We start from the raw sequence: 18,876 nt of genomic DNA, 5'->3' as shown, positions 1-18,876 counted from the left end.
AATTATTAGAAAAAATTACGTAAGTAGATATTAACAATTATAGTAAAATGTCAAAGTATTATACAGTTAACAGTCATTTCCTATTGATTAGCTTTTACTAAGGTTTTGCTTAGATACGAAGGTTATGTTATTTAAGTTATGGACAATGTCAAGAATCTAGTGCTATACTATTTCCGGAAAAGTGAACAATACCAGACCACGTAACTAGTTCAATCAATTTAGATATCCAATAAAGAAATTGGATTACGCCGAGAATAGAACCAGATCTTTTTAATTATATTGTTATATTTCTCTACTCTATAATTATCTTTACATCTCTATATCTATATCATTCTAATAGAGAAATAGATATGGAAAATGAAACTTTTTACATTAAAGAAGAGCATAACTCATTCATTATTCTTAAACAGTGACGTTGCGTGCAAACTTATACCCATCCCTTTATTGGTATTTCAAGTTCATGAAAGAACGACTTCGTAATATACTGTACAGACATGATACGTAACATAGCATGTTGTGCTCATTCGGTAACCATAGCGATTCGAAAACCTCATTGTTTCGTGTATTCTGCTACCGAACACGTACACAAGGGTTAAAATCCTTGATACCTTTTCGCGTGTGTGAAACATATATCATTTCAAATGTATACACAAGTAATGCATATGTCATGCGATGTATATCAAACATAATGTGTTCGTACATGTGTGAACATTTACAACAATATTTAGAGGTAATTAATAAAAAAAAATGACCATGAACAAAGAAATATTTAATGAAAAACAAAAACACAATTCGGAAAATTGTAACTTTTGCAACTGTTCTAGGTTCCAAGAATTATTATACGTCAACTTGATAACAAATTCTTACAAGAAAAATTCATAATCATTTGTTACTCTTACGAATAAAATTATACATTTATGCTAGATTGTAATGGTGTTTATAGATATAGTCCGAATGTAAAAGAATATCGGAACACATGTGATCTCTCAATTACATATATATTCTATTCGTGCAAAGGCATGCAAAGGTATAGCTATCATTCGTAAATAACACACGCATGGTCATGTGTGTAACATATAAGTATCATCCTGCCACGAGGAGGTCAGTACTTATGTGTCACAGTATTGCGGTAGAAGTTACCGGCGTCATTTGACAACTAAGAACACGGTGTTTAATAATTAAGGATATTTTACCAAATTTTAGATCAAGTATATATTACACAGTTGTTATTTAGAATTAAAAATTCAAAGAAAGAAATAGGAGTGGCAATTATTATCTAGCGTTAGTGATTAATATATTTTAGTGCTGTTTAATGTTATCAGCTTCAACTGGAAAAGTAATTTGTTCACATGAAAGTGCTTTTCTTTTTGAAACAAATTATCTAAAGTGAAAAAATGATCGATGAAGAAAAGTTTCTAAGTTATTTCGGAGTCTTCCGAACAAAATATGATCGTATTAATTATTCAGAAATATAATCTATGTCTTGTCAATATATACGTTCCTGACAACTTTCTGAATATATTTCTACGATATTAAAAATCACCATTATAAAACAGAGTGTCTTCTTCAATAATGTACTGTTGTACTGTTTTCAAGTGTACAAGATATCAATAATGATATTTGAAATCATAAATCAGAAGAAAAGGAACTATATACGTAGATAAGAATGAAATTACATAAATAATAATTAACAATCAGATGTAAGAATAAAACGGAAGTTTAAAAAAGAATTAACGAAGGAAGTGACGAACGAAGTAAAATGTTCTGACTAAAAGAACACAACAAAATATACACAACAAACATTTATATATATTTCAAAACATTAATCATAAAGATTGCAATTAATTATCCAAAAACATCCAGTTCTGTGTAACGGATTTGTATTCGTCTTAGATCCGATAAAAAAACTGTTAGCATGTTTCTTAATGGGCCAAGGGTACCCGAACCTCGTCTGATTCGGAAAAGTGATAACTATAGAGTAGATAGCTAGTATTCCATTCATAATTGAGAAAAAGAGTCAAAGCAAGGCTAAGTCACAAATACAAACTGTGATCGATCATCATTTACTCAACTATACTGACGTTACTGTTGCAAGTTTTACATATAAATGTCGATCGGAACCAGAATCTGATTTTTTTATCAATTCTCCGTTATTTCCTGTAACACATTTGTCAATCGATCAATGACTGAAATAAAGTTGCGAAAACGCTCGTCAATCGATGTACGTGCAACTATACATTTAATGTTTTAAAAAAAAAAACAATTTTTTTGAGAAAAAGATCAGAAGTTTATTATTACTGACACTCATAATGTTACATACGGTGACTCCAGTGTATTCCCTTTTCTTTACCAAACTATGATTAGCACGATGAGCAACGAAAGAATTTATAAAGTTAACAATTTTCAACATCGATAATATACCCTTGTAGGAAGTTGTGACACTTGGGATTTTCATGCGATATAATAATAATAATAATTTGATGAAGATTAGTGTGTTGCATGAAGCATCATTTAGTGCGAATCGTTATCATGAAAATAGACAGATCGATCTCGCTCTCTGTTAAAGAAAACAGAATTTTATTATCATTTCAATCTACAGGATGGCAATATTGATCAAAATTACCCTGTGGAACTTATACTTTTTTTTAACTGTTACCGATGACAAAGAATTCTTCTCGACATTGTTTATCAAACATTTTTGAACACAATGGATAACAATGAACTTCGAATTGAGGATGAAACACAGGTATTTCGCATTTTTTCCCTTTCTTTTTATGATCAATATAATATCTATATGTAAAAAACTAATAACTACCCGTTAATTATCCATAGTTAGATAGCAATAGGAATATATATACATATATAAATTATACTAAATGTTCTTTCTAATGGATAAAAAAAATATGGTGAATATTTTAAAAATTGCATCGTACTCGTTTCAGTTGATCGATACATCTCATCAATAAAATGTATCTAAATAATGCGTACAAACCAGCTGGGAGATTTAGAATCTAGATTCTAGATTATTCACTTAACTACATGCTATGCTACATAAACGAAAGTTCCGTTACTAAATTATCCAGAAAATTACGAAATATTTATACGATAAACGTTTTCGCGACTAAGTATTTTATATTTCAACGATCCCTCTGCAGAAGATAAGGCATAATAATAATTATATACGCGCAATGAAACAAAGTATTTAAATTAACAAAAAGCTACAATACTGCTAAGATCACTATAAAAACTGCTAAAATTACTATAAAAGTTGTCCTCAACATGTCCTCAATGAAACATTATATATTCCAAGTTATATATTCCATATTCCAAGTTTTGTTAATTTTGAAGCAAATAATGTAATTGGATATAATTATGTATTTATACCAATAAAAAAAAGATATTTAATCTTTCTAGAATAGCCACAGCAGACAGCCGAGTTTATCTATACATAACACAAATATTACTGAATCAAGCTCGAACGAATCTCAAACGAACGTGAATACGATGGGAACAGAAAATGCGCCATCGAAAGAAACATCCGAAAGTTCAAAGAATTCTTCGCCCCGAAAAACCATGGCAAATTCTATAAAATCAGATTCTCCCAGTGTGAACAAAAGCACGCAAGTTGAAAATACCAAAGAAATAATTTATGAAGTGGATAAAAATGGTATTCAATCGAATGGATCGCCAATAATTAACAAAAAATTATCCAGGGCCAGCGTTTATCCCTCAGGAACAAATGTGACTGCACGGGATGCTTTCGGTAGGATTCCAATACTTTCAACATTTTTCTATCTATCTTTGATTTCTTTAGTTTATTTCTTTTGCAATTCTCTTTCTCTTATTATTTAATATTTACTAAAACATTACTAAAACATTTACTAAAAAAAAAGGAAAAGAAAAGAAAAGAATTTAATTAAGAATTTGAATGGCCGGTATATAAAATATTCGTAATGGCACGTTAGCCTTGCAGTGGTTGAAATAGGCCTAAGTCAATAAACTGCGATCAATATGCATATAAATGTCAGTATGTCACGAATGATGGATATTAATAATGGATCGGTAACTTTAACGGAATCGGATTATCGTCAAGCCAACACGTGTTATCCTATTATTATTCTTCTTTTTCGTTTCATGGAATGTGAAACTTCTGATAACGATAATTATACCCCGCCTTTTGTAAAGTTACTTTAAAATTTGTACGAGGTATGTGACTTTATGACTGTTTCTTTTGCCACGTAGACTCTCAAAGTTAAAGGATTTTGCACAGTTTGCCGTATGCATATACAATCAATTCAGACACAGTAACGGATTGCAATTTCACGCAACAGGTGCTGACTATCTTGTTTACGCGCATAAATATCATCGATAGGAAGTTATTACGCTGAGTGTTTCTTTTATACATGCATTGGTTAATTATCTTTTGATCTATTTAAAAACTTCAAGTAACGCTATTAGTTAAGAGCAACATTAGTACAATAATTTTGACTTTATATTCCGAAATCTGAAATTAATTTAAAGATATTATTTTTTGTAGGTCCTAAACTTACAGTACCAGCGACACCAGAAGATACTCCGTCGTTGCCAGAAACACCGATTTCTGAAGATATACCACGAAATATTTTATTGCAAAAGGATTCGTCCTCAGAAGGGGAAGTGGATCCTGAAACACTCTACTTCCGGTATTTATTTTCCAAAATATATTTTTTTTAAATAGAAAATATCTTTAAAAAATGTTTGTATGATCGTGATAAGTATGTGGACACTTTTAAATTATTGCAATATAATTCAAACAAATCTCTTTTGATTTGAACTTGACATTTATAATTAAGATATTGATAAAAAGAATAACTAATATTAAAATAATTGCTAAAGGCTTTAAATATGTCGTCGTTGTTGAAATTTTAGAACGATTAAAATGTGTGTTACTTACAATATTGAAAAGATTTATACAGATTTTATGAAGCATCAGCTATTTATTAAAGATGAATATGAAACTTAAAAATTGCAGGAAATTAACGATAGAGGAATATTCGTCAATTGTCGAAACGTAATAAAAATATCAATCTTTTGAATGAAATTATGCTATAACAATAATTTATATATGGTAGTATACATACAGTACAGAATCTCTAATTTCACCAATTTTTTGTTCTTTATTTTTTCAATTGATTAAAAAGAAAAAAAAAGGAATAGTAATCTATAAATTCATAATCATAACATGTAAATATTATCACGCATAGTGAACAAAAATAATGCAGTCGGTTTATCAGGAACATTTCTATATAATTAGCCAGTAACAGAAGCGCGATGTTACAAAACACAGAAGTAGAAAAAAAGTGACGTTTGGATAATTAATTTTCTCATCGCATGACCTCTAGCAGTACATTACATTATTGCGATTTTATGCTTTATATCAAATAGCTTTATATCAATCGGCTTTATATCATAACGACAGACTTTTTTCTATTCATAGCTGACACAATCTAAGATTCGGTCTAGTTATGAGTGTGGTTGTTGCTTTTCTGTTAAATCATTCTGAAAGACATTAATTATTCAGTATATATATTTTCTAAATAAGCTTCACTATTTTCCTTAACGATTTTCAAATTATTTTAAAAATTATCTCAAATGATTTTAAAATGATTTTAAAATAATTTTGAAACAATCTCCTAAAACACTGAATGACAGTTTATTTGAAATAAATTTTTTGAAATCATGCTAGATGATCTTGAAATGATACTGGATGACTTTAAAATACTTTTGAGTTGATCTTAGAATAATATTGCAATAATTTTAAAATAATCTCGAAAAATTAGTTTGCTAATATGTTGGCATTGACCAATTGCCATAGTCCGAATATTTAACGCTTTTTTGCGTCCGTTTTCAGGGTCATCTAACTCGCTTATCATTTTCATGTTATATCCTGTCATTTCATATCGATTTAGACAGATATTGCACTGCAACATTATTGGCGATAGGAATTAAAATAAAAAAATATAGCAATTCCACATCGAAAATTCTTTATTTCTTAAATTGAACTTGGTGATATTTAATTGCGTGCATGCATACATACATATATATACACATATAAGTACAGACTGAATTTAGGCATTATTTAAAAAGTTCCACCATTGTATAGTGCGATTTTTTACAGAAGTGCATTGTCTTTTTAATGAATTTTCGTGATTTTTTTTATACAATTTCTCATGCCATTCCTAATAAAAAAGTTAAAAATATCGAATAAAAATGTCGAAAAGAGTTCTTAAGATATTTCAAATTTTATACAGCATTTAAATAAGAATATATAATTATTTGCGTTATTTTTCTGAAAAAAATGAAAGAAACATTCAATACAAAATTGAATAAATTGACAAACAGTATTATCCGTATAATAGAATATAATGGAAAGAATTCTTTTTCAAAGTTATTTTTACAACATTTCAAAGTGATGTTTTTTTTTTTTTTTGTATTCTTACAAATACAAAAATTTAAACTTAATCAATAAACCGTTTCATTCCGATCATTTCACCTAGAGAAATATTACGGAATGAGACGATTGTTAAAGTAGTTATAATTTCAAAATAATAGGAATATCTATTGCGGTCAAGTAATACATAGTAGTCGAGTCAAATTAATCTGGTATTTATTGTGCGAAAGTTAATATAAAATATGAATGATTTTGTAAAGATTTAATGATATGTTTTATTATGATTTTTATTATGATTATCTTTTATAATGATATACTTTATTAAGATTTTATACGAATTCAAAATATATTGTTCATTCCTATTTTCACCTTGTCTCTTTTCAATTGTGTTTATCATCACGCAAAATGACAAATGAGAAGCGAGTTAAAAGGATAAAGATTTCCTGACAAAAACATAATTGTCAAAACTATCCTAAAAGTTTGAATTTGTCATATTTCTGTTACTGTTTCCCATCAGAATAAAACTCAATAAAATGGTTAAATTAGCAAAATAGGCAGGTTTGGCAATCGTTCATTGTTCCGCTAAAATACGATCAAAATTATTCGATCCAACCCGGTTCTGAAGTGTTAAATACTAGCATCTCGGGAAATTTGAGTAAATTTTTATTCAAATAATAAATAGTAAACAATAACTTAAAATATAATAATTTTTATTATGCAGTAGAAGAAGGAAACCTAAACACATTTAACAATAATATTTTATTAAATATTTGCATGTAGAATACAAAGACCATTTAGGTAGAGTTTCGTAGCTTTAGTCTTTTTAAAAAGACTTTACCTTTTAAGATCGTTTTACCTCCATTGTTTCAGCAGATACAAATTGATTTTGTGAGGAAAATTTTACACCACAATTAATTTTAAATGGAATTTTAAATTAATAATTTTCCTCAAAGTTTGTACTTTTCGCCTTAATAACCTTTCGTCGAACAAGTTTCGACATGCTTGATGTACATTATAGTGAAGAGAATAATAGAACTCATTTAAATTGTTATAATTTCGTAAAAAAAATCATGTAACAATCTAGATTCTACTTGGTTTCATTTTAAAGCATAAAACTTTTATTTTGACTGCCCTCTGTTTTTTAAAAAATAATTTTACATTTGAAACATTGAAAATTTTTTTTCATAAATCCACTATGGCCTTGGAAGTTGAAACTTTCTCTTTACAACAAATTTTCTCTTTTTTCCACCATTTTATTGAATTTTGAACATTAGGAACGACAAAAATTCGAGAAATCCTAACATTCGTCTTAATATTCAATAAAACTTGTTTCAAAGGCTGTTGAAAAAAGAAAATTTCAATTTTCAAAATGATAATGGATTTAGTCAAAAAAATTTTTCATAATATTTAATAACAAAAAGAAAATTTTTACAATTTTCGAGAATAGAAATATATTTATTTTCCATCTGTTGTAAAAATATTTATTTTATATATATATGTCGTAAAAATATTTTTGAACAAAAAGATTTGAACAAACAAAACAATCAAAATAGGAGTTTTATGTTTTAAAATGGGAGTAAATAGATTGATGTATGATTTCATGAAATTAAAACAGTTCGATTATCGACAATTTTTCATCGTGTTCCTTTGCATAAATGATTACATTTATAATTTTCAAATAGAGCGAGAATTGTTATATTAGTAATGACTGTATACGCAAAATTCAATCAATTTTTCCAAAAGTTTCCCATTAAATAGCCGAAGCTAAAATTTTATATTTGGAGTTTTTCTCCTCGTTCTCTTAAAATTTTATGTTGATCCGTCATCGGCCTCTTTCAAAATTGCAACTTAGTTGACTTAAACCTCCATACAAAATAAACCTCTAAATGAACCTCCGCTCCCCTCTCACCGCCAATCAAAACGTATTATAAAAGATGTCAAAAGACTTCAAGTATAAAATTTTAATTTCAGGAACTTAACCGTTTTGAATTTCACAAATCTAATATATAAAAAACAACGAAAGACAGCAAATAGTACAAAAATTAAATAAGGACAACTATGCTTCGTTGGCCACTGCTGTTAGTCTTAACCAATATCAATATACATACATGTTCTTATTGACAATTGCATATGTACGATACGATTTTGTTTACTTTAGATACACGTATTACAATCCTATTACATTAGTTGCTAGTTATTTGCTCTATCTTACACACAGATTTTGTAAAATTGAAAGATCTATATTCCAAATGGTTGAATTCTCGATGCTAAAATTTTATATTTGGATTCCTTTCACATTCTTTATATGAATTTTCTTTCCAAATCTCATCTCGATCAGCAGGAATAGGATCATTTAGATTTACAAACCAAAATAATTTGAAGAAATAATTGAAAATTTAGTTAGTTAAGAATTACTTTTAAGAATGATGAAGTATAAATGATTCTATATTTAAAATTATGTATTAGTATTTTTTTTATAACTTAAAATTTCGAATTTTTACTACGAATTCGCAAAATGAATTTTTCAATTTAACAACACTGTAACAGATTTCATTTTACTTAATCATAAATGAGATTCAAACTTCTGTATCGTTGATATAGTTTTCCAATTCACCGTTGTTTAAGCGTAGAATGTGCTAAAAAATGAATAAATGACCTTTTTCAATTAGTACTTTAGATCTTGAGATGTAAATTCCATTTAAATTATTGAATTATTGAATATGAGACCATTGGAAATTCCTATTATGAGACAGGTCTTATATAAGATACCCAATGTTTATTTTTTAAGGGGTTTCTGTTAAAAAAAAAAAAAACGGAAAGAATAGGGATAAAGATCGGAAATGGTATTGGAAATTAAAGTAATATAGTTTATAAAAAGACGGCGAAATTTTTTAGTGTCCTTAAAAGAACTCTAGAATTTTTGGGTACGTAAAGAAATATTGACATTTTTCCTGAAGAACTGGTATCAAAGATTCTTGGTAGAAAGCCTGTATTAAGCCAAGAAATTAATATGGATAATAGATATTTTGGTTTACGGGGATTGGATATAAAACGAATAGCTTGCGATCATGAAGAAAATTACGACATAAAATGCTTATTTTGCACAACTCTATATTCTTCTAATACACGGCGAACAATAAGTTCATTGTAGTGTTATTGATGGACTCACGAAAATGCGGGACTGAGATAGATTTTGTATGCCCAATATGCAAAAAAAAAAAAATTAAAAAAATAAATGACGTCTTATATTAGAAACCCTTATCTGCGAATTTGCATAATTTTTGTTTTTAATTTAGTGAATGAAGATATTGATATCTCATTTTAATTTTAACATAATTAATTAATTATTTAATTTTAACATATTAATTTTCCACACAATTATGTAATTATCTGATTAAGTTTTATTGGTGGCTGCCAATAAATAAAATAAAACAAATAAAAAAGAAACAGATAAAGAAATATTTTTATAAATATTTTGGAAAGTAAGGCTAAGTAATCAGATAATTTAATTTCATTTCATAATTTAATTATAATACTTATAATTATAATTATCTCATAAACATTATATTTTATTATTGATTTAATATTAAATAAATTTTTTAATTTATTGAAAAATACTATTGAAAAATCATACTATTGAAATTATTTGAATTATTTGAATTTCCAATATTTATCTTAATATTAATTTATTATTCTTCATTAAAAATTTTACACTATATTAACGAAATTTTTAATCCATATTTTCCTATCAAATCAATTAGGTATTAACGATATTGAATATATGAATATGAATATTCTGAATTCAATAAAAGTCATATATTGGTGCAGAGTTCTCTTTTCTAGAGAATTACGTCATTGATATTGGTGCAGAGTTCTCTTTTCTAGAGAATTATTGTAATTTTTAATAATTTTAAACTTTTATTGTTGTTAGCATTATAATTTGTTAAACATTTCATAGTATTCTACTACTTGCAGAGATGGTCGTAGACGCATTGATATCGTGCTGGTGTATCAAGAAGAGAACAATGGGGTAATGACTGAAATAGAAGCGCGTCGAAGAGAACAGAGACGTGTTTTTCAACAGAATCTATTAAAAGAGGGTTTGCAGTTGGAACTGGAACCAAAAGAGAACTCATTCGATGGAAAAACTTATTTCTTGAAGTTGCACATTCCATGGAAGATCAAAGTTCAATACGCTGAAGTAATGAACTTAAAATTACCCACAAAAAGATTCATTACTATTTCTGTTAAGGCTTGGGTAGGTCCATGAAACTTTATTTTTTATAATAAACATATTATTTTATATAAATATTATATTATTCATAATAATAATTAAATATTATATTATTATTTTGTTAGCAAGGTAATGAGGATGTGAAAGAAAACTCAAAATTTTGGGAAAAATGGATACAATGGATAAAAAGAATACATACTTGGGACACAAAGAAGTACCCGGAAGAACCTAGCTTTTATGATAGCATTGATTCTGGTGATCGAGAAGAAAGGTAAACATTTTATTACTGGCGTAAGTCAATAATTTTCTTCACTTTTATTCTACTACATTATACTGCGGATAATTATTGACTTTTCCTTGCATGCGAGATAAGATAAATTCAAAATATATGAGGTATATAATATAACGTATATAACAACATATGTATATAATACTATACGTTATATGTTATAAGATAATTACAATAGTTAATATCTTTATTTTTTTTTCTAGATTTGTAGTAAAAGATAGGGATACAGCTTATACACCAGCGCAAAGATCTTTGATAGTGATGCAAATATTATTGAGGACACGGTACGATGAAAATCACGAAAAAGCAGGTATCCGTAGACTTTTGACGGATGGAACGTATCTTGATTGCTTTTCTTTGCATGAGGGCCCTTATAATAAGCCTGGACTCAATGGCGAAATTCTTGATAGATATTTACTATATTTAATATGGGCTAGACCTTCGCAATGGTAATTTCATTGGCCATTTTATTTCTTTTAAAATAAATACATAGTTTTTTGTATATTTAGGTATAAGAAACAACCTCTATGGTTGATCAGACGATATTTCGGTGAAAAGGTAGCTCTTTACTTCGCATGGCTAGGATTTTACACAAAATGTCTGTATGCTCCAGCAATCGTTGGCCTTTTATGTTTCATGTATGGTGTAGGAAGTATGGATGGACCTGATAACATACCTAGCAAAGAAATATGTGATTCTAATATAGCAGGTATTTTTGTTGTATACAATTTTTATATTATTTTGTTTGTTTTCTCGTTTTATTAAATTTCTTTTTGTTCAGGAAATATTACATTATGTCCTCTCTGTGACAAAGCATGTAGTTATCAAAGACTCGGCGAATCCTGCATATTCTCAAAATTAACTTACTTATTCGATAATCCTGCCACTGTCTTCTTTGCCATCTTCATGTCTTTTTGGGGTATGTTTCATATATATATATGTATGTACATATGTATATTTAGTATTTTGATGCGTAACTTTTATCTTCTTATTTTCAATTATTTAGCCACAACATTTCTTGAGTTATGGAAAAGGAGACAAGCTGTAATAGTTTGGGAATGGGATCTCCAGAATGTTGAAAGCGATGAAGAACCTAGACCTGAATTCGAGACCACAGTGAAAACATTTCGAATAAATCCTGTGACCAGGGAAAGAGAACCTTATTTACCAGTATGGTCTAAGGTTTTACGTTCTTGTGCCACAAGTTCTATAGTATTTTTTATGGTAATTAAGAAATTTTATCATTCATTCAATAAATTAGTAATATAAATTAATATTAAATAAATTTGCTCTGTTAACGTATTTGGTAATTTTTCATTCAGATATGCGTAGTTTTGGGTGCTGTTCTGGCAACTATTATCTCTCGAATATCGCTAGTAGCCGTATTTTATGGTGGCGGGGGTTCATTTTTAAAAAGACACGCAAAAATCTTCACCTCCATGACTGCCGCTTTAATTAACTTGATTATCATCATGATTCTTACACGAGTATATCATCGTTTAGCACGGTGGATGGTGAACATGGAGAATCCTAGGACGCAGACCGAGTACGAATCCAGTTTCACATTCAAGATATTTCTCTTCGAGTTCGTCAATTTTTATTCATCTCTTATCTATATAGCATTCTTTAAAGTTGGTAACATGCTATTTGTTGCACCATATGAAGCGAAGCAAATTTATTAAAAAAGGCGGCTTACAGGGTAGATTTTTTGTTCATCCCGGAGACACAACCGCTCGAGCTTCTGAATTTTCTCGTATAAAAACAGACGTTTGCGATCCAGCTGGATGCCTATCAGAAGTTTGTATACAGCTCGCTATTATAATGGTGGGCAAGCAATGCTTTAATAATTTTGTTGAGATATTGTCACCGAAAATGTGGAATTGGTGGCGCAAAAGAAACCATGTTGCCGCTACAAAAGATCACGGCAGACCATATACTTATTGGGAAAAGGATTATCAGTTGCAGGATCCTGGAAGACTTGCATTGTTTGATGAATATTTAGAAATGAGTAAATAAATTTAAATAACTCATTATGAAAGGGAAATTAAATAATATAATTATTAAATATATTTCCAATTTATTACTTTTTTTTTACAGTTTTACAGTATGGATTTGTAACTTTATTCGTCGCCGCATTTCCATTAGCACCATTGTTTGCGTTATTAAATAACATAGCTGAAATACGACTTGATGCATATAAGATGATAAAGGAGGCAAGGAGGCCATTAGCGGAGAGGGTGGAAGATATAGGAGCTTGGTATGGTATACTTCGTGGAGTAACTTACGTTGCTGTAGTATCAAATGTACGTATATACACGTAATAATAAAAGTTCTGGTAATTACATATCAGAGAAGGGGATATTGAAATATATTGTCAAGGTCATCATTCTGAACAACTTTTTCTTTACGTTGCTGCTGCTCGGCCTTAGTTTCTGAGATATATCTACGTAAAAAATTTTCGAAGTAATTTCCAAAAAGTTCGATTTAGCTGAAATTTAGAAAATAGCTTTTTTGCATAAAAACATTTTACTTGCAAGAAGGATTTTTTACGATTCGAAAATCCAAAACTATATATCAAAAAATTTGGAGATAAAAGTAAAGCAATTATTTAGAATAGGTCGATTAGGGATGACACCACTGGTTTTGAGTTAGTGAGGTTAAGACACTAATACAATTTATAAAGTACAATATGTAAGTAATGTTGAATAAGCATTTATGTATATACATCTTTGACTTATATTGACTTTATATCAGCTGTTTTATCTGATAAATCACCTAAGACTAGAAGCTGAAATATTTTCGAAATGATTAATCATATTAAAAAATGTTTCATGACAAAAATTTTACAACGAATTCAAGAAAAAAATAATAATTGATATAATTATTATCTTTTAATGTCGATATATAGAAAGTGTTTGAAAGTTTATTTTCTGAAGTGAAAGTATATTTTTTAATATATTAATCGATTCAGGCATAAAAAAAAGTATTAAACTATTTATACTGAAAAATCATTAGTTTAGGAGATATTTTAATTATAATTCGAAATAATGCTCATAAAATATCTATAAATTTATCTATAATAGCAGCATTAGTTATTACGCGAGATTGCGTAATGTTTATTTATTATTTATTGCGATTAGAATAAAATAAATATTTATTATAATTATATCAATTAATGCTTGGAAACCACTCAACTTTTGTCTAAAACATTTTTAGATATAATTAATCATTAGGAAAATATTTCAACTTCTAGTCTTAAGTGATTCACCTGGTATAATCTAACTAAAACGATTAACTCATTTTAATTATCGATGCTAGTTTGAGTTGAAATTGAATCGAAGGATAAAAGCTATAATATCGTTGTCATTTGCAATTCATAAAAATAAATTATTCTTAATAAATATGTCATCTGAGGAACTCAAGAAAGTATACTGTTTGCTGAAGTGTAGATTCTTGAATATCCTGTTACAAATCTAAAAATCGCTGAAATCGGTGGCTTTTTATTATTTTTTAATCTTCGAACTACTAACGCGATTCAATTGGTATGTAACTTCCTTTTTGTATTACTTTCATATATGATTCTCTGTTTGTATAATCTATATATAATTTATAATTCTAATAATTGTTTCCTGAAAAATATATAACAAGACAGAAATCAATACCTTTTTACATTATTGTTTTTAATACACCATAAATATACTAAAATAATATAAATATACTAAAAGCAAAATTATTTATTTGCGCATAGTAGAATAAATAGACATATAACACAGCATTGCTTGATATACAGTTTTTATATACATATATGATGTTGACAAATATCTTGGATTTATAATTATCTATATATGATATGACTATAATTTTATGTATTTCTCTTCCTCTTTGCAGCTACAATTTCTTTATATGAACCGAAAGTTTTTCCTTGGGTCAAAATAAATTTGTCACATTCTGGGAATTGAAAAGGTATAAAGGTATATTGACGTTGGAGCTATAAATAAAAGTCGTTAAATATATTTGGCGTGTTTATAATGGAGTAACAATAATGTTTTTATATTTATCAGATGGACATCTTGAAATTTCAAATGGCACTGTTTTGCCAAATTCTGAAATTAATGTATCTTATGTATTTATAGAAAATGAAGCTTTCCTTCTTAGAAATTTGTTGTTGTCAATGGACAACAATTAGATACAGACAAAGAATATTTCAATGCCAAAGTATCAAGAACACAAAGAAGCGTTGTATATACTTTTGGAATTTTTTTCTCTAAATGAAGAATTGTAAGCAATGCTATAGAAACTTTTATAAATATAGCGGACGGATATTGTTAAAGCTATCTATGTTTTGCATAACACAATTATAGATAGAGAATATATTGAATATTATTTAATGGACAAGAAATTTCAAAGGAATTAAATATGAGGTTTAATTCTGGTGATTCATTTAAAACTTTATTTATGTCACAATCCTATTGTAAATATCTACTATTTAAAATCTACTATAATTAAAATATATTACACTACACATTAAATATAATTACAGTAAACGAATATTACATGTTGTATTGAATATATTTCTACTTTGGCTACTTTGTCCCATAATCTATCTAACATAAATCCGATATAGTAATTTGTGCACTTTTGATATCATTATCATAAGAGTAATTTGGTAAACATTTCATTCATTAATTTTTTTGTCCACTGTCAATACAGTCAATACATTCAATTATGAGAGCAGTGATAATAGCGAAGAAATAAAAATATAGCTTTTATTGTCACTATGATCGCTACTCCAATATAAACATTTCGATTATTAAACAATGAAATGTACTCGTATTTTGATGTTTCGTCCTCAACGTTTATCGCAGCTCCAGTTAAATCAAAAGGGCAACTTTCGTTTAAATCAAATCATTAATGCCAAGCATAAAAATAGTTTATTTATATGTATATTATACATTAAAATTGAATAGTTATATTTCGGATATATATGAAGTCAATGCCTAATTGTTAAATACTGAAAATTTTTTTTTAAATCATTTATCATCTTACACGACAGTGTAAACGTATCCTAAAACGTATTTTTATATAGTAACACCGATTAATATTCGGACATTAAATATTGAAACTGTTATAATTTTGTAAAAAGAAATTATATAACCATAAACTTGGGCTTGAAGTCTCTACTTTCAAAATATGTTATTCGTTTTATTCTAAAACGTTTTTATATTTTATATTTTAATTTTATATAAAAACGTTTTATATTACGTAAGGAATGTTATGAGTAAGGATCGAAAATGTTATAAATTGTGTAATAGTATAGAAATATTAAAAAATTTTTTTCATAACTGAATCTACTATGGATTTAAAGATTAAAGCTTTCCCTTTACAACAATCTTCGTAAACTTGACGTATCATTTTTTTTTTTTTTCATTTTATTGAATTTTGAATATTAGATTTAAATGATGGAAATTCAAGAAATTGTAACATTTTCGTTATATTCGTTTTCACCTGACATTCAAAGTTGAATAAATTAGCAAAAAAAAAATTGTACAGCAAGTTTCGAGGAATCGTTAAGAAAAGACTTCAATTTTCAAATCCATTTCTCAAATCCATTCACTCAGGAAAAAAATTTTTTTTATATACGAATACAAATTGTTTTTATGTACTATGACAATTTGCAACATTTTCGAGGAGAAAGATGTCTTCACTTATCCACTCGTTTTTTACGTAATATAAAAAATTTTAGAATAAAATGAACGATTGAAAATATTCTCGTAAATAAATAATTTTTTTTTACAAAATTATAACAGTTTGAATATTTAATATCCGAATATTAATGGGAGTCATTATATATCTCGGAAACTAAGGTTTAATAGTTGTAACATAATAGGAAAAAATTGTTCAGAACTTTGACAACATTATTCAAAGTCATCAAAATTGGCGAGGATCATTTTTTCTAAATAATTACCAGACTTCTTAATCTAAAATTGCATTTGTATTACAAATAATAAATGTCTAACAATAATCTTGTTTTATAATTCACAGGCATTTGTTATCGCGTACACGTCAGATTTTATTCCGCGTAGTGTTTATGCTATCGTTTACTCTCCCACAGAGGATTTAGTGGGTTATATCGATAGTTCTCTATCAGAATTCAATACATCAGATTATCGAGAAGACATGAAGAGTGATATGGATAAAAATCATCCGGAAACTTGTCAATACAGAGGCTACAGAAATGGACCGGATCACTCAAACGATCCATACGGACTCAGTCCGCAATATTGGCATGTTTTCGCAGCCCGTTTAGCTTTTGTCGTCGTCTTTGAGCATATCGTACGCTCCACTTCGCTTTATTGTCTATATGACAAGTTAAAAATCATAGTGACGAATAAATCTTAATTCAAATCGAGTACTTTAATTTTTAAAAATATCAGTCTTTCAATTTTATAATTGAGCTATAATTTTATTTTCTATCACAATACAGTTTCACGCAAGACACTATTTTATGAAAAGTAGTAAGACTGACTTATATCACTGTGATTCTTAACTTCCATATATTTTACCTATAAAATTAATTTTTTTAAAAGACTGTCAATAAAATGAAACATTTGGAATTCCAATTAGGTTTTCGCCTTAACTGGCATTATGAGCTACGTGATACCAGCTGTACCTCGTTCTTTGGCGACTCAATTGCAACGGGAACGTTTATTGGCTCAAGAGGCCAAGTACGAGAAAGGTATAAAAAGTAGAGAAGACGAGGATGATATTCTGTCAATGCTTAGAGAAGCAGGTAGTATTGGAGGAAGAGCTGCAGGAGGTGCCAGAGGGAGCTGGGCAAGACGCTTTAGTAAACTGAGCGATGGCTTAGATGCCCACGTTGATGTAGCTTCCAGACACAATAGAAACAGTGATGGTTCGACTGTGTGGGAAGTAACATGATTTCGAAGGGTGCTGTGAGGAAGTAATACGATTTCATGAGCCGTTCAAAGACCAACTCCACTTTTTGAATTTTTAAAATAACAAAGTGATACTTAACTTTGTATGTATTTGAATATATTTGAAAATCTTTCTTTAATAATTAGGTTTTATTTAATTAAATAAAATTTTTTTTGACCGTGGAACAATAATTTATTTCAGAAGCCAATGTGATTATTCCAAAGATATAGCATTTCATGCCGTTAGATGGAAGCTACGTTTGTATTCTCAATAACATCCTACAATGTTTTGAGATTACATTTTAAAAGAAATTTTAAAAATAGTATACAGTATTTTGCCCATTTCTCAATTTTTTGTTTTGTGGAGTTAATCGATTTGGCAAATGAACGGTTCAAGAGATATTATTATTATTTAACAAAATTTTTTAAATATTTATCTCGCTCATTTGTATAAGGATTATTTAGTTCTATCATTATGTAAATTGTACTTAAATGAAATAACTACGTATGTAAGTAAATATCGGATATTAGACACGAAGAAATGAGCCGATATTTGTGATATTTCAGAAAATTGTGTAAAAAATGCAAACAAAAGAAACAAGAAACAATCAAACCTATATGTGATGATGTATGAATGCCAAAAATATATCAATACTTTCTAAAGATCCGTCAAAAATTGATTCAACGAATTTTCAAAGTTCGGTCATGAAATTAATGACATATGTATAATTTGTTATATAAACGCTATCAGTATTAACACACACAGAATTACCTCCTGGTACTTAAATCAGATACTCATTTTCTAAAATTATATTCCAAAATAGTTTTAAGTAGTATTCACCAGTTGCCAGTGATAAAACAAATTTATAAATATACATATAATTTTTAAAACAAATTTATTAACATACAATTTATTAACATATATGAAAGAAAAAAAGAAATATGATGACTGAATTCGTAAAGACGCTTTTATAGTAATTATAGTAAG

General features: G+C 28.1%; 1 protein-coding gene across 1 annotated transcript; it reads left to right on the top strand.

Moving 5' to 3' along the window:
• The first annotated feature begins 926 nt into the window (after nucleotides 1–926).
• Nucleotides 927–18,868, top strand: LOC122533259 (anoctamin-4). Its single transcript, XM_043662806.1, has 14 exons — nucleotides 927–2,746; nucleotides 3,415–3,763; nucleotides 4,538–4,682; nucleotides 10,406–10,688; nucleotides 10,790–10,935; nucleotides 11,157–11,402; nucleotides 11,463–11,662; nucleotides 11,735–11,872; nucleotides 11,960–12,177; nucleotides 12,276–12,584; nucleotides 12,652–12,961; nucleotides 13,051–13,256; nucleotides 16,996–17,286; nucleotides 17,578–18,868. Exons 1-14 carry the CDS (start codon nucleotides 2,708–2,710, stop codon nucleotides 17,890–17,892), a joined length of 3,195 nt encoding a protein of 1,064 aa, XP_043518741.1. The 5' UTR covers nucleotides 927–2,707; the 3' UTR covers nucleotides 17,893–18,868.
• The last annotated feature ends 8 nt before the right edge of the window (nucleotides 18,869–18,876 follow it).

This window comes from Frieseomelitta varia, unplaced genomic scaffold, assembly GCF_011392965.1.
Source record: "Frieseomelitta varia isolate USP_RPSP 00005682 unplaced genomic scaffold, Fvar_1.2 scaffold_513, whole genome shotgun sequence".
Lineage (NCBI taxonomy): Eukaryota > Metazoa > Arthropoda > Insecta > Hymenoptera > Apidae > Frieseomelitta > Frieseomelitta varia.
This window is presented reverse-complemented; position numbering and strand designations above follow the sequence as displayed.